Raw genomic sequence first — 26,298 nt, forward strand, 5'->3', positions numbered from 1 at the left:
CTGGGGGCACCCAGTGGTGTAAGGATCCTTCAGCCACCCACTAACAGGGAAGAACATGGAGAAGGGAGAAGAACATAAAATGGAAATTGAAAAGACAAAGGAAATTGTTCAATTTTTAGAAAAGGTCATCTTCAGTGAAATAAACTCATTACAGAATTTCAATTATCTCTAATAGCTGATAATATGAGCAGAATAGTAGCTCATACTGACAGCATTTAATTTCTTTGGTTTTAAAGGGCTAACTTTTCTCTTTGTAAATATAAGTGTAAATTAGGGAAGCACAACTTACTCTTCTTGTGTTTTTTTTTCTTTACAGCTGATTTTGAGCACATAAGTGATTTTCAGTCTGTCAAGCCTGGACAGCATTTAATTAACACATACAGATGCTTAAACATCTTCATGGCTTCTATCTGCTTCTGTCTAGAGGATATCAACTACCTTTCATTTTCTTAGCTGGTGTAGTTACTACAATTAAAATTACACAGTATGTCTCCAGTAATTTATACTATAGGAATAATAAATACAGTGGAAACTGCAGGGTATAAACAGCTTATCTACTAAGAAAAATACACTATGTATTTCTTAACCTTTCCAATATGCTGCAACATTATACAAGCAACAAAGCATACCTTAGCCACATGAAACTGCATACACATACAATGCGCCTCTACCTAGGTGATTTCCTGCCATGGACTAGGAGAATGGATTCACTATGTGGATTCTAAGGCCCTTCTCATATGTTTTATATGATTCTAATAATTTATGAAAGCAGCTTATTTCTCTATTTCTTAAATCTGAAACTGAATAAAATTGTGCCCTCTTGATACTAGCAATCTGCTATTTTAAAACTTAGCATTCTCTGATGTTAAAACAAGTGTGGTTGTATCTTTGAAAACATGTTTTCCAAATACCAACAAACAGCATTTTCAAATACATTTCTGACCCTAGCCAGAAGAATAGCTCTTAGCTTTTAAACTTAAAGTTTCTGGCTTGAACAGGATGATGCTATTTTAATTTATTTAACTTGAGTAATACAGTCATGAGATTACATCCATCCAGTTAAGGCATGTTGTATACAATGACGGTTCTACCATACACTTCACTTAATGTTATACTAACTTAAACCCCCTGGAAAAATAGAGTTCTTTGAAAGGCAAATCTGACAACAGTATTGTGAGCTCGGGAACTTCTGAGTTAGATTAAAAGATGAAGAAGCATTTATACAAATTGGTTTTATTTTGTCAACAGGGTAAACCAAGAACGAAAACATGCAGACAAATCTTTTCAAAGTCATCCATAGTATGTACACAGCAAATTGGCTTAAGGTCAGAGGTCAGACTGTGCTGCATTTCTCTGAGGCAATACACAGAAAGTAGAGGTCCAAGGGGGGTGGGACAGTTAGAAAGGACAGAGGAAAGGGAATGACACTTCATCCTATATTTGTCACTCCCAGATTCTGAGCTGCCTCAAGGTAAAATCCTCAGCAACATCTGCGGTAGTGCCTGACAGTTTCCTCAGTGCTGTCCACAAGCTGTTCTGCAGCCCTGGGCTAAGAGAGCATACTGCTCTAATCTTTACCAAACAAGAGGGAACAAGGCAACATACGCATGCTACTCCTTCGTGGAGCAATCTTAGTCCTCACTCTGCTCTCTGTATACATCTGGAAAGGCTGTGCCAGGATTCTCTTGTGCCTTCTCCCGTAGATCATAATATATGAATACCTTTAATAAAGCAATTCCCAAAGGAGGCTGCTTCTTGGGAACTGATACTAAACCATAGGCTGGTAGAGACATGTACCTGAGATATGGAGTCACTACTGATTGACTATGATCTATGGTAATAATGGCTATTTTGCTATGCACCCCATCTAATATTCACAATTAGAAAACAATTATCAACTCTGTGGTACACAGTTATTCTGAATGCTCCAACCTTTCACTTATTCATGAACACAACTTTCATTGTGTGTCAGGAAGAAATGTCTCTCAAAGGAAGAAGACCAACACTGTTTGCAAAACAAGTTTTACCCTGACACATTACTAAAATAAAGACATTTTACATGGTAAGAATGGGACCTACCTTTTTAGTCTGATTCACATTTACCGAACTGCAACTTCAAAATTCCTTTGCCATGAAGCTGAAGGATCTGGTTGTATTCTTTGGGCATTGCATGGAAACCTGGTTTAGGCAGCTGATTGTCATAATAGTGGTGGCTGATTGGCATCTTCTCTGTCGATTTTGAAAAAGGCCAGAAGCCATAGAGCTTCACATGCTCACACAGCTCAAGAGCAGCACTAGTGATCATAAAACCAGATGACAACCGGTAGGCTTTCACACCCTTAGTTCTCCAGAACTGGGCAAGACTTTTCAGATAAGTGGGGTGAAAAAATATTGCCCTTTGGTTTGCTTTGAACTCTTTCAGAGTGTGATAGACTTTAAAAGAAGTGGCTGTGTTGCTTCTGAAGGAAAATGCTGGCAATAAAAGAAAAGCATCTCCATAGACCGCAATATTTTCCAGAAATTCTGTCTTCTTTTCATTTAGCTTGTTATATCTGCAAAGTACAACATTTTAGGAATGGAATGTACAATTGATATAAATATTACAGACCAAAACAGCACAACTGCACTTGCGTATAAGAGTTATGAAATCTGCTGCACCAGTTCATCCTGTCTACATTGCAAATTTATACCACTGTATTATACATTGTCATATGTGCAGTTAGGAAAACCTGACTGCATTGTACAATGAGAACACACTACATTGATTGAGTTGGCAACACTGAAGCAGATCAAATTCACTGCTAATGAGACCTGGACCTGTTTACAGAATTACTGATTCAAGAAATTTCAAAGGACAATGCAAAAAATATTGTATTTAACCTTTTTCTGTCCAAAAATACATGTACTATGCTACATACTGCACGTGTTTGAGAAATGTGTTTCTTACATCAATAGATATACAATAATCTCTCTTCAAAATCTGGGTATCTGCCATGTGTGGAAATAGAGGGATGCGTGTGAGTAGTCTCGGAGTGTTAAAAGATTAGCAAGTGTTCAGGTTTTGCAGGGTCTTACCTGCCTTTGATATACTTTTAAAATAGCTGAAAATACAGACAACCTGTTCATCTCCTTCACCTACAAAGGGAACATCTGGATATCTATCAAGACTTAGAGCTCTAACTTCACCAATGAAGAGGATTTATCCTCAGATGCCTCCGCTCCCCAACAACCAGCAAAGAGACAGTTCTCACTCTCAGATAATTTTGTGCTCCCAAATACTAAATAATGAAATCCCAAGCTATCCACAAAGTGATAAAAGAAAGGGGGTCACAACTCATTTTTTCTACAGCTATGACTTTTCTGAAATACCTAAACATATGATGCCTGCACCCTCTTTGCGTTTTAGAACACTGAGTCCTCTTTTGTAGTTAGTTGTCTATTTGAGCAGTGCATTTTGAATTTTTAAGGGCTACCAGAGCCCACTTTTCAGAAATGGCTCCAGCAAAATCTGGAAAAATTGGTTTCATTTCTCTTTACAACTTGAGTAGGTTCCAGCCCTCTTCTCATGCAGCAATTCAAGACAGAGGACAGCAGCCACTGCCATTTCCAATCAGAACCGTCATAGAGGAGTTATCAGTTACCTCCTGCACAACTGAATTTGTGCAAGGAATGATACGCCCTTTCTCAGCCTGAAGGGGTTTAAACTTACAGCTTCTGCTTCCCAGAAAAGTGCCATTACCACCAGACTCTGAAACAAAATGAATGAGAGAGACTCAGGCCCTCCTGTTGACCCTGAGCAACTGTACATGCAAGAGTCACACAGCCAAACCAAGAAGGAAAAGTGGCTGAAGGGTGAATTTCTAGCCTCAACGCCAAGAAATTTGTCTATTTCTACTCAGTGTAAAGTACATAAAGAGCCTCTGGGACAGAATTCAGTTCTTCCTTATCTAGAAACCTGGACAACTCAACCTCATCTTGTTCTCCTTTCCAGCTCTGGCACTTTAAGGAGTGTAGCCCACCTCCATTTGGATATGTAAGAGCTGTGCTTTTCTCCATTAGGACACATAAGAACTATGCTGGTCTTCAAGAGAGTTCACCTATATTGTGCACACTGACAGACACAATGCAAAAGCTGATTAATCTTAACAATAGTAACATCAGACCTGGTATGCATACACAGAACTAGATATTACAGGAATATTTCCAGAATAGATCTTCTGAGAGAAGAAACAAACTTAGTTCTTCTAAATGGTACCAAGTTACTTCCTGGTCCTTCTTCAAAAGCATTTACAGTGTTCTCTTAATATTTAAATAATTAATGTTATAAAATCCTAAAGTCCTCTCATAATCTCATTTCATCCTCTCACAGGTTTAGTTCCTATTTCCTTCAGTGTAACTCCTATTAACCTTGGTGTGGCTAAATTTGGCTAAAAAATGAGTGCAGCTGTGGCAGAATGCTTTGATCAAGCCCAGAAAAATTGTGGATCAGATCAGTAGTCACCAAGGATGCTGAGTCACTGGACAGTTTTCCTTCCTCATATTACTGTGCAGCCCCACTAACATCAATGAGCTAAATCTATTTTTGGGGAAGCAATAATTCATCTTCATTTAAAGCAAAAAGGGCTGGGTAAGCCTTAAGGTAGTTAGCACTCGTTGCAAAAAAATGAAGTTCTACCCCTGAATCAATGACAAATGCCTGTTAGTCATTTCTGTGTACTCACTGTACTTTCTCCTTCTTCCTTTCAAGGAGAAAAAAAAAGCTTTGCCTGATGTTGTCTTTTTGACAATACAGATATGACAGACAATAAGATACAGTAAGATCAGTAAGCAGTAAATAACATGCCACAGCAGTCCTTTTCATAGATAAGCTGCAGTGCCAGCCTGCTGAAGACATCAGATTAGTCAGCCTGGCCTTATTAGATTTTCTTTTCATCAAGAAGGTGAAAAAAAAAAAAAAACCTCTGCAGAGAAAAGAGTGTGTGAGCAAGGAGTTGAGAAAATGGATTACAGAAACTGGGCCTCCATTCAGGAAATAGCCTTCATCAGAAGAGCCTCTAAGCACGTTACCTAAGCACATGTGCTTACAGTCCTACTGATAGAGCTGGACACACATTTCCAGGCTTTCCTGACGTATGATTACAATTACTTTCTTAATGCTTGGGGTCATGAGGGTCATGGCAGAAAAAGAAGAGGCTTGGGCTTACAATCATCAACTCAACACTGCTGTAAATTGTTGACTTGTGTCAACCGAGGCTCTTGATAATCTGGGTATTGCTGACTCCTTTCTGCTAAAAAAAAGGCCAAGTTTAACAGATTTTCATTTAGACTAGTACATATTTTACATGGGAACTACAACTTAATGAAGTAATCTGCATGCACTGCTCTCTATACTGGCATCCCAACGGATTTCCAACAAAATCTGAATCATGTCAAACAATTATACACCACTTCACAGAAACAGATTTGCAGTAGTACTCACTTTTGAGCTATGATACTCGGATTAACAGTCACAAGGTTTGTTTTACTGCCAACATCTTTGCTAATGCTTCCCATGGTTGGAGGGAGGTTGCACCTGAAATTGAGAAACATTTGCTTAAACAGATGCACACAAGATATGTTTTACAGTCATTATTTGCAAATTCCTCTCTTGTGCAATGACACTTTCACGTCAGCTCCCAGGGATCTCTAAGCACTTTACAAATATTAAATAAGGCTTACAGCACTTCCTAGTAAAAATATTTAATCTACTGCACAGATGGTTAAAATAGGGCACAGAGAGCTCATTTTCATAAATCATATCAAATCAGGAACACAGTTAAAATCCCAGAAGGAGCCAGTCTACAAATGCCCTATGCTAGCTGCTAGGAAATATTGCTCCTCTTGCGTAAACAATGCATTTCTGCTGAAAGTGCTCTATGATGTCTTCTAACAACAACAGTATAACTTGCCCAATTGCAGAAACAGTGATTCCTGTAAAAGGTAAAGAAAGCATTTTCTTAGAGTCATTCCCTTAGTAAGTTTAGCATCTCAGTATGCAGATTTCCCATTTTTATTAAGACAGTTATCTAACTGGAAAGGGTTTCTTTTAAATTTTCAAAACCCCAAATATAAGGCAAAAGTAAGAAAAAGAAACCAAATCTGTGACTGTGACTGGACATCACTGAGAGAAGGACCTTCTCTCTGTTACTCCATTCCCTTGCAGGAACTACAAAGTGTGAGTCACATACTGAAAGAGTGGGTCAAATTACGCTCTGAGTATGCGTGGTTTTCTCCTGATCCATAGAGGGAGATGAAAAAATGTACTTAAATAGATGCTTAAGTTTTTAGATGATGAACAGGAAGCGTGACAAATATCAGGGGAGTTAAATTAACTACATGAGTGAGCCAAATGAAGACTAAGTAAACCTTTTGTTGAACTATAGCTAAACATGTGGCATTTAATATCAGTCTCCTAAATGCTAAATGACCAGAAATTTCAGGTTCTCAGATAATCATATTTCAAATCACTGGCAAAGTATCCTTGAAATTATAGATTAAACATGTATCTATATAGCCCTTTCTTTTATTAGGAAGCAGCATTTTGAAAACTACAAAGCAGGAATATCCTTAGAGAGGCAGAAATAAATTGTCAGGCTCCTTCCTCGTTGCTGCAAACTGGCATTCGCATGCTCCAAGCCTGCCAAGTTTTTAGAAACACCAGACACACTTCCATCAGATGAAACGGCTCTTACCTGAACACAAAGTCAGAACTATCGATTTCAGCTCCGCAGCTGGAGTTTTTCAGAATGCCTCCATTTCCAACCACAGCACAGGTCTTGAAGGGATAGGCTGAAAGAGGAGAGGACTGCAAACAAATAAAAAGACACAGCCAGTGCCTTATAAATATTTTGATGGCTTCTTTGTGTCTATTTGCTCTTGCAGGTTTAATTGGGTAAATCCCAGTAAAAGCATTCACCATTTAGCAGACAGGGTTGCCAGACTTGGACAGCCAAGAGCCAAAAATAGGCACCAACAGACTGAGAACTGTTAGTTCTGTCATCAGATCTTTGAGGGAATAACACTGGACTGTTAAATCTGGGTATCTTTTAAACACACTTAACACAAAAACTATCTGCTAGTAGACTGAATCCTTGGCAAGCTAAGGAACTAACTTGTACTGAAGACAGTTTAAATTTACACATTTTAATTTGCACTGTAACAGACTATGTTGTCACACAGTCATTGACATTCTCAGCTTATAAAAGGTAACTTTGTAAATGCTCATTACTTGTGTCAACACACAACTGCATTTGAAGTACAATAACAAATTTAGGGGAACCTGAAGATGCTGTAAAGAATAATGATGTGCCCCGGATTAACTCATGGTGAATGTGAGCCCTCACTGAAGGGGACACTGTTTCTGGCTGTTCACCCTCTCAGCTCCTCTTCTTGTTACAGTTTGCTGTTTTGCAGTGATGAAGCTGAGTGGGAGCTAAGTGCATCCACTTGAGAAACAGCACAGATCACAACCTAGCAAATTAATGTAAATTGTTGGCTATTTTGGTTGACATTAATATACTTGGCTGTTATCCCAGTCTTGGAAACTTTTCATACATCTTGTTTAGCCTCTTCTACTGTGGGAGCACTGACATTCAACAGAGGGGCCAACAGCTGGGCTACTTTAACTGCAGAAACTAAACCCAGTTGTAAAATTGAGTCAAAACTTGCTTACAGAAAGCATTATCCTTCCTCCTTCTCTCATCATCTTGGCCAAAGAAAAGCAGGAAAGGACACTGTTATGAACAAGGCAAAATGTGTGGGGAAAGTGGCAAAGATCATGTTGCTTGGCAATATATTAGAAAACAATATGTTCAAATATTTTGTTCAGTTCTGAAAAGACAAAAGGAGAACACAAAGTCCAAACAACTCTGGCTAGTTTAGCACAAATATGTGCACATAAAGCATACTACATTTTTTATTTAATTCAACTTCAATTTAGAACCACTGTAAGCTCTATTGCAATGAAGTCTTTAGGGGTTAACAGCAGTATTAGGAAGAACTAGACTCAGGGTAGCTGGGATCTCACAAATCAAGAATGCCAGAGATGGGTAAGAAGGCTCCCATGTACTCTTAGTTTCAAGAAACCAAATGCAACCTCTTTGTCTAGTCTCAAGAACTTACATGCCTGTTGTAATTACTGAGCTACAAAACCTGATTCCTTTTCTCAGCCTGTGTTTCTGGCTGCAAATGCCCTCAATCCAGTGGGCAACAAAGCTGGTGAAAGGGCTAGAAGGAATGTCCTATAAGGAGCAGCTGAGGACTTTGGACTTTAGTTTGGAGAAAAGGAGGCTGAGGGGCAACCTCATTGCTTCTACAGCTTCCGGAGGAGAGGAAGTGGAGAGGGAGCTGATGATCTCTTCTCCCTGCTATCCAGTGATAGGACACATCAGAAGGATTCACAGCTGTGCCAGGAGAGGTTTAGACAGGACATTAGGAAGCATTTCTTTACTGACAGGATGGTCAAACACTGGAACAGGCTTCCTAGAGAGGTGGTTGATGTCCCCAGCCTGTCAGTGTTTAAGAGGCATATGGACAAATACAATCAAAATAGCTTTCAGAAATTACATGCCCAAACCTGCACCAGAAATGGCATGGGCATATGAGGAATATGAAACATTCTTCCAGACTGAAATGCCTTTAAAAATTGGAATGATAAAAGCAAGGCAAACATTTTCAGAGTATTCACTCCTGAATTCAGCTGGCTGCCAAGTCAAGCTGTAACTTGTCTTCTGTAGCAACTCTACCTACAATCTGATCTATGATACCCTGTCCATGCCTCCACCACTGCAGAGGAAGGCTAAAATAAAAGGTCTTGTAAGGCGAATAAAGAAGTGTATACAAGGGCTGAAGGGACTCTTCCAGAGGAATCAGAGCAGCTCAACTACTAATCCAAAATATATATGATATTGCAATTATAATAACAGTGCTTACCACAGGTAGCATCTTAAAAATGTCCTCTGTAATGAGGATGGTCTTTTTACTGTCCACTTCATAACTCATGTTACTTCCCAGTGGGCTGTTCTTTTGAGAAGCAATAAAATTGTGAACTGCATCACAACAGGAGGCTAATTCTGACCTGCAAAAAACCCCAAACAAAACATGCTCAAAGATAAGCAAATAAGTAGGAAAGCAGTGCTAGAGAACTAGATCAATGAAAACCAGTTTGAATTAACTAAGCAACAAAAGGCTATAAGAACCTTCTATAATGTCATTTCTCTTGACTTGCTTTGCAGAGGAAGTCCTTTTTCACTGCAAATGTTCAGAAACTAATCAGACCAATAAGCCCTTTTCTTAAACTGTTTTTCTCTCTTGGTCTCGTTTTCGTATTGAGAAAAAGTTGTAATCGATCTCTTCCATATTATTAGTTGCTCAGATTATAATAAAAACAGAGACACTTCAGTCCCCAAAAATTTACAATGTGATTTCAATCAACACAGAATAAGTGATTGTAAGAGACTGGAAGGCTGAAGAAAGACAAAACCAAGGAGTGGAAAGGAATGGTGATGGAAAGCACTAGCAATAGTACATAGTGAACAGCTAGATGGTTGCAAGCCAATTAATTAATAATTAATTTCTGCAACTGTTCATCAGTTTTCCTGTGCACAGTATCACAGATGTTAAATAAATTACATCACAACTTCCACATGGAGAAGACAGATATCTCTGTGGTAGAGACAGTCAGCCGAGCTGCTCCGTAAAACACCTAGCAGAAGTCCAAGAGTGCAAAGGATTTACTCAAACATTTTGTAGGAGCGGAGACTATCACTCATCTTACAATTCCATTCCTGCTGCAACTTATAAAAACATTATGTGTGCAAATATCCTACATTATTAACAGTGAAATGCAATGAAAAGCCCCATCAGACCTTTGAAATCAGACCTGAAACACTGTAATTCATTTTACTTTAGGCAACAGTGTTCTCTCTGCTGCTGTGGGATCCCATGGGATTTTCAGACTGTAAGGCTTAAATATTCATGGCCAGACATCATCTATCAATAAGCTTTATTATGTGTGCAAATATCCTACATTATTAACAGTGAAATGCAATGAAAAGCCCCATCAGACCTTTGAAATCAGACCTGAAACACTGTAATTCATTTTACTTTAGGCAACAGTGTTCTCTCTGCTGCTGTGGGATCCCATGGGATTTTCAGACTGTAAGGCTTAAATATTCATGGCCAGACATCATCTATCAATAAGCTTTCTCTTTAGGTGAGATACTCAGTGAAGTACTGGCAATTTAGAGGAGAAAATTCATTGATAACAGAATTGCTTGGAATTTTGAAAAAGATGCCACAGTGGAGAAAAGACAAAAATTGCAGTTAGAGCCAAAGGAATATAAAAGTTTTATTTCATACTTTTTCAGTGAGTAAGTTAAAGTAAACTGTTAGAACTACTTAAATATTACAGGCCAAATTCTGTCTGAAAATAAGCTGACTTTAATAGGCTAAGACACAGGTAAGAGAAGTTGCTTCATTTGACTGTAGACAGAACAATTATGCTAATAATAATATAATTTTATTTCTGATGGCAATGAAGAATGGTCTAGCACATGGAAGAACCCAAAGACTGTTTCTTGGAAGACAGGGAAAAGAATCAACAGGTCTGGGATGATTCCCAATCTCACCTCTCTTGAAAAAATGGTCAAAATGGGAGGTGGAAAAAGCCTGGGAAGGTTGGTTTGATTCATACATAAAATACCAAAGGAAAGGAAGGAAAAAATTACCATTTCAGTTGTCAGATGACTTACTGGCATATATTAACCCATTCTGAATACTGAGCTCTGAAACTCCTCAAAGTGTCCAGATGTGTGAGAAACACTGGGAATCACAGAGTGTTGGGATTGCACTGATCTGAAATAACCATACTAGGAGAGTAACCAGGAAATGTTACTCCTGGGAGAAGAACCAGTAGGGTTCAGATTTCCACAAGCCACGTTTGGCTCTGCTCCCTTAACACAGTGACTCCCATTGCCATGCTTGAAGCCTTAAGGGGCAAGGAAGAGCTATGGTTACTGAAAACCACTAGGTACAAGGGTGGTATTGGAACTGAGACTATGCTCTGTGAGTCAGGAGGTGCCCACATGGTGAAAACAATTGCTCTTGGCATATATAGTATCCTATTTTAAACATATGGAAAATAAAAAGGCAACAATGAGGCAGTAGAGTCAAATGGGAACACTGGATGGTATTGAACAACACTTGACTGGAGCCCACTTGCTTTTCTTTTGTGTATACTTTTGGCTATAATCAGCTCTTCTAAGCTTAACATATACTGCAGTAACAAGAGGATTCAGATATCACTGTCAGGTCCTGAGGGCACCACCAAGTCTCACTACCCCTGTCCAGCACTCCAGGGTTACCCTCATCCTGTCTATGGTCCAGGACCCTATTTCAAACCTCCAAAACCATCAGTCCCAGCCCCAGCAACACCACAGCAGGGCCAGTCTCCGGTTGTGCCCACCCTGCCCCCAGGGAGGTGCCAATGGCCATGGCTATGGCCATTGCCTCACTCCTGTCTGGGAGTGGGCTCTGTTGACCAGGTTACTGTGCTGGGATCCCAAACCCTGTCCCTCAGGAAGCAGCTCTCCCTCACTGCTCCCTGGCACTCACATGGAGATGAGAAATCACATCATTTTGATTTCCCTGGGTTTTTTTCTTAAAGCTAAATATTATCTGTGTCAACCATGGGGCATTCAGAGGAGAAGGAATAATGCCAGAATATTCTTGCCGGCTTTAGTTAAACAGCTGTTTTGTGTGTGATAGCTACCAGACCCTGAAAAAGCAAACTGATGATAGATACCATTCATTAATAGAGATGATGTGTTTCTGCTTATTATTACTCATTCCACAAGAACGAGTGCTTCAATAAAAGCAGAAAAAGCCTGGAAGAAAAACAGATACCAGAATTAATAAGAAAGTAATAGTTTAAATTAATAATATGGATCCACTGAGGAAGTAAAACAGAGCCAGGCTAGTTCAGAAACACAGTAGTAACAAGAGAATATATACTGATTAATGACATATATTCTGAAAGCACATGTGCTAGATATTTGGTGGTAACAATAGAAAGCTTTTACTTAGATCAAACCATGACACAGAATCCCACTGTGCCCAAGCATCCCTGGTACAGAGCTCCAGTGGGAATGCATATAACCTGCAGACAGTAATACCCACTGGCAATATATTCAGCAATCTGTTCGTATAGGATTTTGTACAAGCTGTGATGTGGTAATCTAGAACTGACAGCAAACAGTGAGGAAGGGGCAAAGACTGGGCAGTTCAAGCAATCTATTTCTGCAATCATCATCAGAGTATTGACATCATATGTGGTCTCTGTCATGAGGTGACAACACCCTAAAGAGCACGGAGTTCATAAAATTAAGACATATTGTGCAAACCAAATCTTTTAAAAAGTGCTATATGTAACGTGTTGCAAAGCCAATAGTTTTAACTCATGCATCATGTCACCCGGGGAGAGAGAAATTGTTAAAATCTACCATACAAACAAGCTCCCTAAACAGATGCTGGGATAAGAAACAAGAAAAAAGAATCTTAAGAGCACCAAAGAGTACTACCTTAAAGACAAACTCTGCATTTTTTTTGAAGAGTAGAAAGTGATCCATGCTGTCTGTTTTGACTGGTAGAAGATGCTGAGATATGGAAGTAGCTCTTGGAAGATAGGATGTTGCTATACAGGCTGAGCATCCACCTCAGATATGTGTCAGAACATGGATGTAGCTTACAGTGAGAAGGTTTAAATTCCAGTTTTTAACAGAGCTGCTAGATTGGGGGTTTGCCCTAGAACAACTGTTTTTTTGATGCAGTCACAACATTAGAAGCCCAGAGTGAAGGCTGCTGGAGGTAAAGTACCCAAGTTTTGTAGGGCTTTAGTTTTGGAAAGTGTCTCCTCCGGAGTAGAGGTTATTACTGACACTTTCATGTTCGGAGAAGCCTTCTCTCCAACATTTCTCCTGCAAGCAGCTGGAAGCTGAGTAAGATCTAAGAGCTATTTTTAAATCCTGATACATAACATCAAACACAGATATTTCTTATGCCAAGATAAGCAGAAAGGGAGTTGATTGCATTACCTAGAAAATTAACTTGTAACAAGTGAGGAACAAAATCAGTACCTGGAAAAGGACTACACCGTTTTGATTGGTAATACATACCTCATAAAACTGAGTAAGTACAGTCGTGATAATCTTAGTCAATAACCTATCTGGAGTGGTGTGCTGCATTTCTCTGGGAAGTTTTGTTCACAGCAGACAACACAAAGTCATCATGGCACTGAAGAATGCTTTTTGTTTCTCAGCAGACACTTCCACTGAATTTTGTCCTCTTTGGAGCAAGGATGCTGGACCTGAGTATGTACTCAGGTCAGCTGGTATGGAATCATGAGCCCATGGTGGCAATGAGATAATTTCTTCAGGTTTGTGGCTGCTGAGAACTGAAGAAAATCCTGGTTTCTGAAGTAAGTTACCAAAGTGTTGAGACAAGCCAAATAATGTTATTTTCCAACTGCTGTGCAGTTAGCCCATGCTGAACTGTGGGCAGTTGCCTTGATGTGTTTCCAAAACCCTTCTGCATAACAAAAGCAGTTCACACAGACAGTCTGCTCTATTTAGTGGAAGTCAGTAAGCATCTGCAAGCTGTAAATATGCCGATGTAGTCCCTTTGCAGCTCCTGTAGTTACTCTGTAGCCAAGAAGCTCAGCCTGAACTATTGTATCCTTCCTAGCAGCAACATTAGCTCAGCTTGATTCCGCACTAATACGAATATATACATTTTAGCTGATTCAGCCCTTGCATACAGGCTGCACGTGCCTGCTGACAAGTCACAGTGTGTACACATCCTGAAAAGACTGTGAATGTCTCAACATCTTTCTTCCAACAGCTCAATTCCAACTCAATTGGAATCAACCATAAGGGCTAAAGCAGTCAGCGGTTAGTCAAGGGCTAGCAGACTTTCTCAGCTGGTTCAAAAGCCAGCACTGGCCTTTGTCTGAGTGAAATGGGAAGAATCTATAACAAGGGTGAAATATGTCTTTATTTAAAGAGCTTCTGCAGAGTTTGAAAAACTCCCCACTCCTCCAAATCACCAATATAAGTACCAAGAGGCATTGATTCATCCTCCTGCAGTAAAATGGTTTTCTTTTCCATTAGAAATGCTTAGCTAAAGTAATTTTGCTATTTTAAAAAATATTTTATTTAGATACATATCTGGTGTGAAAAGCCTTGTACTTTGGGACAGAGAAAAGGGAGTATACCACTGGAATTGGTATACTCCAACCTACAGCTGGGATGCTGTGCCAAAATGGTTAACCTACCTCAGTAGGTAGCAGTACCCCCAGTGGGATGTGAGCCTGCAGAGTCTGACAAAACTATGTGAACTTAACAGCACTTCTTTTGTGTGGAGTACACTTCAGTGTGACACCAGTGCCTGTGGATCTGGGGCCAGGGGGCATTTGTCATTGTTGAGAACAGTGTGAAATACTACACTGTCATTATACACTGGACTAAATTGAGGTGAGAGGAGGGAAAAAATGGATGGAGATGGAAGTATCGAAGACTTTGAGGTTTCAAACTGAAGAGACTGTCCTGACAGTAGAAGAACCCACAAAAAATTCCCTTGTATAACATCAAATTTCCAGGACACAACTATAAACAGTGAGACTACTACTATATCCACTGCTGTAGAATTGTATAATAAGCAATCAATTATCTTCTTGCACTGGACTGGGGGCTCTAGATGATACGGGTTTCTCCAGGCTCTTGTCAATCCAAGTCAATATCATCAAAGTGCAATGAGGCATATTATGACATAATCCAAACTTCTAGACAAGAATGGTTAAATCTGATATCTGAAACAGAACATGTTGAAGGGGAATGCTACACTGACAGCCCTTGAATTGTCTATAAATGAAGTAACGTCATAAATGTCTAAGACAGTGAGAGCCAAAAAGGTTGAATCTGAAATCAAGGCTGAATATGTAAAAAGTATAATAAAAATTTCAAACCAAAGACTATTTAAAGAGTCTGCCATGGAGACATAATTAAGTCAGACTGATCCAAAATTAGGCTCTCTTTATAGGAGTTCTCCAATCTTTAGGAAAGTATATAACAGTCTGTAAAGCAATTAAAAGATTCAACCATTTCTTCCAACTGTCACCACCACTCTCCACCCGGCCTTTTTCTCTGCTGAAACAGACATATATCTTTGAATATATACTCATTATTTTACACAAGATCTGTTAAACACATGCAGCAAATGTACTCTTAAACCACACTGCAGTCTCAGGAGTTCTTTGTATTTTCTTGTATACTGAAAGATTTCAGGGATTACAGCAGAATTATTGATCTATTTAGTGTTAGGAAAGCTATCGATTATGTGGTGGTGCAGCTCATGTATGCATAAATTGACCTTGCAGGGTATTTTATTTGTGTTTCAACTGGGGTTCATTGCAGTACACAGATGTGATAAGCAATACTGTTATATAGGTTAGATTGTAGCTTGCAACAAATTAATCCCTTCAAGGAGGAGTGGGATTTTATAATCTACAGGAATGTTTAACACACACTTTTGAGAAGAGATATTAAAGTGGGAAAAGGGTAATAGAGGTCAAGTGGGATAAAAAGCAAGAGGGAAAATAACGGAACAAGGAAAATGGGTTGATCTAACTATTCTTTTCAAGACTTCAGGGGGTGTTTTTTAAGTAGCAACGTTTTCTTTTTAAAAAGTTACAAATTTTGGGGGGCAGGGAGCAGTGTGTCAGCTAAACTGCAGTGTTACACCAGGAGTTTTAAAACTGTATTTTACACCTAGGAAATTCCTTCTCCCTTCATTATCAGATATAAATAAGGGTTGTCTGGAATGGTCTCTCCATGGGGAGAGGGTCCAGCACCCACAGCTCACACAGCTATTCTAGTGTGATGCAGCTCCTGAAGAACTGGTGCATTGCTTTTCCAGGCTTCAAGCTCAGTGAGATAGCCCAGAAATACAATGCTCAGAGGCTCCTCTGAAACACAGCAGCTGCTCAGCCTTTCTCCATATCCTCCCTCCCCTCATTTTGAGGGCTCTTCTAACTATTTGGTAGCTTTCCACAAAACTGGAGTGGCAACTATTTTGAATACCTGCAGACTATTTGGCACCATGGGTGTATAGCCCAAATGAGAATAAGCCAATCTTAGAAGTCCGTAAAGCAAAAAGCTGTGGAGGTGTAGAAAACTATTACAGCATGCACCTAATTGGGCTATGTAATTTGTTGCACTAATGAAACATTTCTTTTAAGTGGAAAACCTTTGAAGAATACTAATATAATAATTAATATTCAGGTTACCTAGGGAACCTGAGACTCTACTGACTATAGCTAGAAGAACCTTTGCAGAGGAAGCTACCCAGCACAGCTATTTTTCCTAGAGCTTTGAGGATGACACTTGCAGGCAGCTCTGAGATTATTTCCTCTACCTTTCCAAGTTTCTACCAAGTTTCTCTCTTATAACCAAGAAATCAGAGCACTTGTTCTGTCTAAGACAAGTCAGAGCTGATGTAAATCTGACAAAGGAGGAGAATTCAGGTGGGCTTAGAAACAAGGGCATAATGTGGAGATGCTAGATGATTGTAGAGCCACAAAGAACAAGAGAAATAATAATAATTAAAAAAAGAACAAGAGAAGCTGAATTTAATAAAGGAAAAGTCTGAATAAAAAAACAGTTTTCTGCATGTCCCTAGCAGTAAATGTTGGAGAAGACTTTCCCTAGATCACCGATAGTAGGATGCTAGTTACACCATTTCTGGTACATCACCTTTGCTAGTTTCTATTGTGAAGTTAGATTAAATCTCTTTAGCAATGACTGACAAATACTACTGTGGAGCACAATAAATCTTAACTAGATTTTAAGAGCAATGAACCAAGTGCTTGGACTTGCTCTTCTGAGGGCAGCCTAAATCTGGCAATGCTGATGTCACCATTACAGACACTAAAATAAGTGAAGGGCCAGGAGACTGGTCCCCTGACAGAGGCTGGACAAAAATCAACCAGAGAAGAGTGACTGTGGATATGGGAGGTATTAAAAGAGTACATCATGACTTGCACGTGCCTCATGATTCTTCTTAATTTTGCAAAATGCATGGGTAAACATCATGTAGCTGTCAAGAACCACTGCCCACTGCCCGACAGCAATCTACTCAAGTGCACATGAGCCTGCACAGCAGAGCAGCTTTAGAGGAAGCCATCTGGAAAAGGGCATCTCTCTGACAACAAGTGGACACAGTTTGCACAGCTGCATGGCAAAGCTGAGCTAGGTACTAGACAGTGAGCCTGGAATGCTGCACTCTGCTCTCCAACAACAGGCTGGTAAAACCACTGTAGTTTGTGCCAGGCCTGGCTGTCAGCTGTAACCTTTTTGCCAAATAAAAAGACAAGTATTTCTTTCCTGCACTCCTAATGCATACTTTTTCACTTGGCCTGGGTCTGTTGGGAGAGCGGCTTACAATGAGAACGGATGTGTACTCATTGGCACACAGTACTGTCTTCTAGGAACGTAGGAGTTCCTGGCTTAGACTGCATATATTCCTTCACTCCACTAGCATTATGATGGTAGCCAACAGCAAAAGCTGCAAAAGAAAACACAGGAAAGCTTCTCTGAAAAATTCACTACCCCAGGGGAAGCTGCTCTTGTACCTTATTAATTAGAGGTTAGTTTATGCCCTGAAGCATAAGACATTAAATCCCTTATAAATATGCATGCCTGTTCTTCAGAACTTCAGGATAATACAGAGATGTCATAAAACTGACACCATGCCTGAGAAGCATCTAAGTGTTCACTCCATTTAACAGATGGGCAAACAGGAAGGGAAGTCAAGCAGCTTCTCTGCAGTCCAGTCAGCAGGCAGACTTCTGGTGGCACTGGCAGGTGAATAATGTGACACAGGCAGCTTCAAGTTCTCCTCCTGAAGGTGGCTGGTTGTAGCACCCGATCCCTGCTGCACAGCCCCTCTGAAATTAATTTCCTGTTCTGCAAATGGGTGTGTTTATCTACCTACTTAATGAGATTTTTGTAAAGCTGTATAGTATTTGTATTGCACAGCTATTACTGTCACTAGGCAAAGTCAGAAAAAGGAAGACATGTACTGCCCAGGGATTATTAATTCATTTATTTCAGCACAATTCTAGAAACTTTGTTCCCCGTAGAGCTCTGTCAATGCATCGTTTCTCATCTAAAGTGTCCTTGCAAAGCTAGTTCAAGGCTTTCATGCTTAAGTCTGTGTGTTTGGTTTGCATGGCCAGATTTTGGTAGCGGGGGGACTACAGGGGTGGCTTCTGTGAAAAGCTGCCACAAACTTCCTCCATGTCCAGCAGAGCCAATGCCAGTAGCTCCAGGATGTACCCACCGCTGGCCAAGACCAAGTCAATCAGTGGTAGTTTTAACACCTCTGGGATAACATTTTTAAGAAAGCAAAAAAGTTACTGTGCAGATGTAATTGCAGCCAGAGGAGAGAGGAGCGAGAATATGTGAGAGGAACAACTATGCAGACACGAAGGTCAGTTGAGAAGGAGAGGGAGGAGGTGCTCTAGGCACCAGAGCTGAGGATTCCCTGCAGCCCGTGGTGAAGACTATGGTGAAGCAGCTGTACCTCTATTGCCCACAGAGGTTAACAGGATGCAGAGATCCACTACAGCCCATGGAAGATGCCCATGTTGATGCAGGTGGATGCCTGAAAGAAGGCTGTGAACCCATGAAAAGCCTGTGCTGGAGCAGGTTCCTGGCAGGGACCTGTAGTCCTGTGGAGAGGAGCCCATGCTAGAGCAGGTTTCCTGGTAAGACCCACACTGGAGTGGCCTGTTCTTGAAGGACTGGACCGCATGGAAAAGTGACCCACGTTGGAGCAGTTCATGAAGAACTGTAGCCCACGGGAAGGACTCATGCTGGAGAAGTTCATGGAGAACTGTCATCATGGGAGGGATCCCATGCTGGAGCAGGGGCAGGACTCCCATCCCTGAGCAGCAGCACAATGTGTGATGAACTGACTGTAACCCCCACTCCCTGTCTCCCTGTGCCACTGGTAAGGAGGATGTAGAGCCCAGGAAGGAGGGAGAGGTGGGGGAAGTGTTTCTGAGATTTGTTTTACTTCTTATTATCCCGCTCCAACTTTGACTCATAATAAATTCAATTAATATCCCCAAGTTTGAGCCTGTTTTGCCTGTGACAGTAAGTGATGATTGATCTCTCCTGGTCCTCATCTCAACTCATGAAACTTTCATTATATTTTCTCTCTTCTGTCCAGTTCATATCAATGGAAATCCTGGACGATGTCAAACCAGATCAAATTTGGGGAAGAGAAGAATATACAGTACTATCACCAGAATTGCAGCACAGGTTGTGTACATATGAACTAGCTAATACTCTAGCTAGTTTGGATGCTAAAAAGCAATGAAAACATAACAGTACAGTCCTTGAATGTCAATTCAGTAACAAATTTGTCCAGCCTGTGCTGAACCATGGATTTTAAAAGGTTTAAAAACTATTTCTTGTAAAGATATCATGTTGAGCATGTGGATATTAAGTTCGCAATGCTAGTTAACCCAAAGAGTTGGAAGGTAGGCCAGTTTATTTATTTTTAATGATCGCGACAGGTTCTTTAATTCTGTTCCATGTAATAATGTAATTCAAGAGTGCTTTTTCCCCTGGAGAAAAGAGGGATGGCACAGTGAAGCTGTGCTTTAAAACCAGCATGATGCATTTCCAAATGAGAGTTTAAGCTTTTCAGGGAACACTGTCCCTACTGAGTAATGTACTTATGTGCCATCCAGAACAAAGAGAGATATAATCATGTGCTTACATGCTCAGGGGCCATGACATGCAGTGTCAAACCTAATGAGTGCCTTGGGCACTTCTGTAACAGAAGCAATAGTCTTGAGGTAGAAGGACACTGCTTCATTACACAGTCTTACCAGAGTGCCAGTTCAGACAGACAGAATAACAGTACCGATTTTTTTTGAACATTGCAGGTTTTGTGCCAGGAATATTTTAATTCATTCCATTTAAGTTAGCTAATTATTCATTATAGTGGAGATAGGTGAAATTACTTCATTTATGTAGTTCTTTCATTCTACTCAGTTTGCACAGTTCAATTCCAACAAACAACAAGAGCCTCAGCATCAAAAGATTCAGAGAAATTACACAAAGCAAAACAAAATTATCTGGTTAAAAGGAAGATTTAATATATGGCTTGTTAAACAAATCAAGGGTAAACAGTTTTCTAAATCAGACAACAAAAATTACCTGAATTTTTTAGATTCTTCTGGTCTCCTTACCCAGGTGCAGTTCTGCAGTTTTGTGACAATGTGAAGATAATAATCTTCTGAGTATCTAAAAAAGGAAACAACATCAAACACTAGAATATATATGTATGTATATTTAGAAACAGTCTCTAAAACATTCAAATGATGCATGTATTAATAATAATGTGCACGGTGCATATATAATAGATTGCTTTTAGAACTTCATGACCTATTTTATTTTTGTAATTTGTAACAGTACTATCCTCATTTAATTAGCATGACCTATTAAACATCTCTTCTTAGCAGTGATGTCCTAATGAACTTTTCTTTTCAGAAACTTTCAAAACTACATTGGTTTCAAACTTAAATAATTTACCATAAATATCTTGAAGTTATTAGAAATTACCTCAAGCGCAAAAGTCCAATATAATACAAAAAGCTCTTTCTTGTACTTGGTGGTTTAAACTTCAAAAATGTTTTGAAAAGTGCTTCTTGCAAGCCAAGAGGAAACATCAGTTCTCATGCCTTTTCTTTCATTTACTTTAGAGTCCCCAAAGCTCAATTCAGTCATCTAAGACTTTAGCCCAATATTTACAGATGCAAGTTTCCCTTTAAATTATCTCTTAAATAAAACAACCTGCTGTTTCACATCAACCATCACTTTGGGTACATTGCTACATCTAACCAGAGATCTCTCTGCTCCTTTTAAACCTCTTTCAAGAGACTTAAATCTGTCCAGAAGTGAAATACTTCATAGCACGTAAGTCAAAAGAATGGAGACATTTTTTCCTTTCAAGTTTAATGTTACTATTTCTCCCATTTGTGCTTGGATCCTAATACAGGTTTTTAAAAATATAATATCTGACTTGTAAGAAGGACTGGAGGAATGGGAAGAAGAAATGGTATGGATGCCATGACTAGGAATTCTATGCTACTCAAGTCTCCATGAAAGATCTACCTTGCATTATTTTAGCAAAAGTAGCTTAGTGTTGACCCAAACCAAAACGACCATGAGTTTATTAAAGCTGGAACTTAGGAGTGTGCATTTTGAACAGTTTTACAAGAGCTGGGATGGCAAGAAACTTCACTTGTTTTTAAATGGAGCATGAGAATTGATAGAAAGGATTGTAAAATAGACTGTGGTGGCATGCAGAAGCAGTGGTCGATGATCTGAAAGCTTCCTTCCTCTCTGTGTTTGACATATGAAAAAAACTGATCTCTTTTTTGCTTGCTTCAAAAAAAGTACTGCAACTGCTAAAGGCAACTTGTTTATCTACCCCTAGGTAAGATCATGTCTACACCATTTTCCACATGGAAAAATAAATGATACTTTAAAGAGGAATATTGCACTAGAACTTGTCTCTGGCTGAAGTTTGCACCTGTGACAATGTGTACCAATTTTATCATCCACACTTACCAAACTCTTAAAAAACTATCATTTTGACTAAACCAATTTTACTGAGCTATTGTAGAACTGAAGAGGAATGAATGGGGAGAAGTGGGAGAAGAGCCAAACTAGTTTCATTACAGCTGTAACTGATCTGGCCTGGTGCAGTAAATTCTTCCTCCTTCCAGTCCAACTCCAAATTGGTTCTCTCCTTTGTGTCACACCTGGTGCCTACTTGACTCCACCTCTTGTTTGCTTTTGCCAGCTTTTGCACTTGACAAATGCTTCCATAGGCCAATTTAATTTACTACCATGGCAAAAAAAAAAAAAACAACAACCCAGAAGAAAAAATATGCAGATACATTTTCTTCTTCCTCATTGTGTTAAACCAGATCAAGAAAGTTCCATCAAACACCACAGACAGTATAAACAATGTGATGGGAACGGAGAAACTGGGAACAAAGCCCTCCTATTTTGGCAGCTGCACGCTGGTATGTTGCATTATCAACCTTGGAACTGCAGCCAGAGAAAATGGAACTACTTTCCTGCAATCTAAATTGACTCACCATGCGGTCAGACAAGTGCCAGTACCAGCACAGGGCAGGGCAGAGTGTGTGTGTAGGGGGTAGGTAAGGTAAAAGCACTGACCAAAATAGCCTGTTCTGGTGTCAAATCACTCATCTAGTTTTATTCCTTAAAGCTAAACAATAAATAACTTACAGATGCTGGGACTTATGAAAAAATTCCAAAAATTAATGAGATAACAGAGCATGAAGAGTTACTTAGGCTTTCATTATCCAGGAGAAAAAACCGTACAGAAAAAGCAAATTCTAGCCTAAAGACATTGATAAGATGAAGATCAGAGTCAGAAATGAAAAGAAAAATTACCATCAGCTCAGAAAGAAAATGCATGGGCTGACAAGATATTAGCAAGTTACAGGGAAATGTCTGGTAAGGAGAAAAATGAAAGCCTCATCCATAACGCTAGTACTGAGGCCTCATAAGAAACAGAGGCACCCACTGTCTGAAACTGCAAGAGCCTTCTTATGTATGTAACAGAAGATGCACCTAGGGTAAAGACACCAATTAAAAGGCAAGAACATTGTGGCCTTTCCACCACTGTGTACTGGATGGAATCATTCTTGCTCAGAGGCATACAAGTTCACTGGCTCACCCAGAAAAACACAACTTCCAGGTCTATACAAGTGAGAACATCACCTCTGTTCAACCTATGCATACAGTTTTGCTCCTCTTGTGACTTACGAAGACACTACAGACTGTCAGAACTCATCTTTGCCAGCTGGCACAGTGCTGCAGGTGAAGAGACATCCCAGCACACTGTCCCTGAGGGACTGCTCCCAACTGTGGCAGTTCTGCAAGGCATCTGCTCACACCAATATAAGGCTTCCATGAAAAGAACTCCACTTGAATACAGACAATATTCCTATATATAGCTTTTTAAGACTCAAAATGAAGCTCTGGGATTCGCTGCAGTTGGGTTTACAGCCCAGAAGGCTTTGTTTTCCTCTTGAAAAGTCAATTTTAGCATTTCCTGCTAGCACCTTGGGGACTCACTCCTCCAATGGAATCAGTCCAGAAGGTCATCAGGGAATCATTTTATGGCTCTGCTGTAACCCAGTCAGTCATCTTCTCCACTGTTCCATTTTCAAGAGCTGGGACTATACATATCTTTTCACTGGCACCCAGGAGCCCATAGCAACACATTCACTGATGCTAAAAGGGTTTTATTATTAAGATAATGTAAGCTCAGGTAAATTGAGCTATAAAAATATGTGGACAAGACAATAGTTAGAGTGCTGAGAATAGTGAATGAAATGTGTTTTGTTTTGTTCTGGTTTTGTCTGCCACCTGCACGACAACCATTATAACAACTTGCTGTCATAGGAAACTCGCTTACACTGTATGAGCATTGGTGACAAATAACATCTGGAAGGGGTTTTTTTTTTGCCTACAGTATTGTCAGGTACACACTGACCTTCTATGTTAAGTGCAGTGGCTAAGATGGAATTACTATGCACAGCTGAGGCACTGACAAAGTATAAGTACTTCTAATTTTTGGCAGATACATAAAGGACAACAGCAAGGACAGAAGCATTGAGATAGTAGAGACAACAGGTAAAATGCCATAACCCAGAGACAGATGCAGCCCTAGTGCTTACTTTCTAAAACTAAACACCTACTTGTAAAAAAGCTATTTGAATTAGAAGGACAATGGAGCAACAAAAGTGAAAAATGGACATATTCCTACTTGGCAGCTTATGTTCAAGAAGGAAACAAATAAAAAGAAAAATAATTGCAGGAAATGCAAGAGAAAGGGAGGATCTGATTTGCCTTTGAATGCTTTAGCACAACCAAAACTATCAGTTTTTGAAGCCCTCGGGAGAGTGTGCAGAAGGCTTGCTCTAGAATAAAAATGGAAAACTGCCAGCAAAACTCAGCATTTCAGGCTCTTTATCACCACCAGCACATACCTGCTATAATAACTTCCCACTTACATAGCATTTTTTACTATCAAATCACTTGACAAGCTTTCAAACAGTAATTTTTTCCCTTTCTGCCAACTTAAGAGGCAAGAGTGTCCAGAATGCCCCTGAAAGTCTAAAACTGCAACACAGAGCATCTATATACCATGCCTGTGGGTCAGACCTTGAGAAAGCAACAATGATCCCTGCAGCTCCTCTCAGTGAAGGGCAATAGCCACAATATTTATGGCAAAAAGCAATCCCTCACTCCTTTGTTCCAAGCATCAGATTCTCTTCCTACCTGCCCAATTCATCTTCTGCCTTGTTAAATGGTGCAGCTCCTTTCTCTTTAGCCACAGAATAAAGGTCTTGCACTTCGCAAAGTTTCTCCTCTAATCTCAGCTCCAAAACGTTCGACATGAAGAGCACATCTGCATTGTTGCACTCTGTACAACTTCGTAACATGTGGGATAAGCAACAGCATTTATATTGCTTTAAGTGCATTTTGAAGGCAATACAGTGACTGGTTGTTCTTCTTTTGGTGTTAACCATTCAATTTTTCAGTCAACTGCATTCTTTCACCTGTTTCCCAGTCTGTGTTTCAGCTCTCACTAGCAGCACATCAGTAACATACTGGCCTACCACCTTTAAAAAGAGTAAAACCTTGAATGATAGTGTTTCTGATGAGGTGGAATATTGGTGGGAGATGTTACGGGGAGGGGGGGAGAAAAAAAAGTAAAGACAGAACACTGAAAATATGCTGATTTAGAAACAGATGAAAGATCTTTAAATGTAATGAGTGAGGAGGGGACAGAAAAGACAGGAGAAGTTTTGAAATCACAATTTAATGTTGTTTTGTTGTTAAGGAAAAATTTTACTTCTCCAGTACTTTAAGTGGAGAAAGGCATATAATTATTTTTAGCAGAGCTTTTGTTTCTCATTTCAGGAATTTCTCTACCCAAATGGAGGGGGGGAATAAAAAAACCTTCCAATTTTAGAGACACCATGGTTCCATTAATTTTAAGCTGCAACTGAGTCCTAATGGGAAGCCTTTCTTATGTACAACTTTTTATTTATTGGTGCATCCACACAGACAAAATGTTACATGTCAAAAACAATGGGCTGCTTCTCCCATTTGCACTTCAGAAAGTGACAAGAAATTTGAGCAGGGCTCATATCAAAGTTGGGTTTTTTCCATGTCAGAAAAAGTCAGAACAGAAAGTTGAAACCCCAAATTAATTTGGGGTTGTTTTTTTCAATGTATCTGAAATGGAACTATTAGTTTCCTTTGAACCAGTTGTAATAACGTGTGCAACTAACTACCAAGTTTTTATACTGGTACACTTCCATACTTAGTCTAATGAATATGCTAAAGAGAATCCATTAACTGAAGTTGCTCATAGCAAGAGTGTTCACCAATCAGCAAAAAGACATCCAAGGAAGAAGTCATACCTCACAGATTCTACTCAAATCTTTTTGTGAATAACTTGGAATATAATGTTGCTAAACAACAAGGAGAAATCTTGTTGACTTCTACTGTGGAAATAAAAAAATTAAAATCCAACCTCAAATAAATCTAATTCACATGAAAGAAAAAAAATGCAGCAAACATTGGTTTAACAATTTCGGTTTCCTGTTGTATAGCTCCATGTTAATATATTGAGAATTATGTAAACTAGGACAATCTTTTAACCTTCTATTTTAAACAAACAAAGCAGAAAGCACAAACACCTACCTTTTCTTCTTGATAGATGATGACAAAATGTTGTCCTGAATTGCCTTACATTTTGAAGCCTGTTCAAACTGGTAAATTCCATTTTTATTAACAGTTGTTCTGTTAAAAGGGGGGAGGGGGAGGAGAAAAAGCAATAAACTTTAAAAGAGAGAACTTATTCTAACAATGCTGTCACATTTACTTTGCTATGACATTAAGATTAATAACTGTTGATTTAGCTGAAAACATTACCGAACAAATCTTATTGACTTCTATTGTGAAGCTTTTGTATAAAAGGGGAGTTTGCTGCCAGGGACTATAAAATGTTTGACTTCTTAAAATAACCCTATTTCATAGTCTGAATTATATTTTCTGCTTTACACTATAATCA

At 39.4% G+C, this 26,298-nt stretch overlaps 1 protein-coding gene across 1 annotated transcript; it reads right to left on the bottom strand.

Annotated features, from left to right (window-relative positions):
* Positions 1–2,083: 2,083 nt before the first annotated feature.
* Positions 2,084–26,066, bottom strand: ST8SIA6 (ST8 alpha-N-acetyl-neuraminide alpha-2,8-sialyltransferase 6; the record flags this gene model as incomplete). The annotated part of the gene is made up of 6 exons (XM_009082384.1): positions 2,084–2,552; positions 5,480–5,572; positions 6,732–6,844; positions 8,971–9,115; positions 20,325–20,411; positions 25,929–26,066. Coding segments are annotated over 6 exons (1,045 nt in total), but the record flags the coding sequence as incomplete, so codon positions are not given.
* Positions 26,067–26,298: the final 232 nt, after the last annotated feature.

This window comes from Acanthisitta chloris, unplaced genomic scaffold (genome assembly GCF_000695815.1).
Source record: "Acanthisitta chloris isolate BGI_N310 unplaced genomic scaffold, ASM69581v1 scaffold5899, whole genome shotgun sequence".
Lineage (NCBI taxonomy): Eukaryota > Metazoa > Chordata > Aves > Passeriformes > Acanthisittidae > Acanthisitta > Acanthisitta chloris.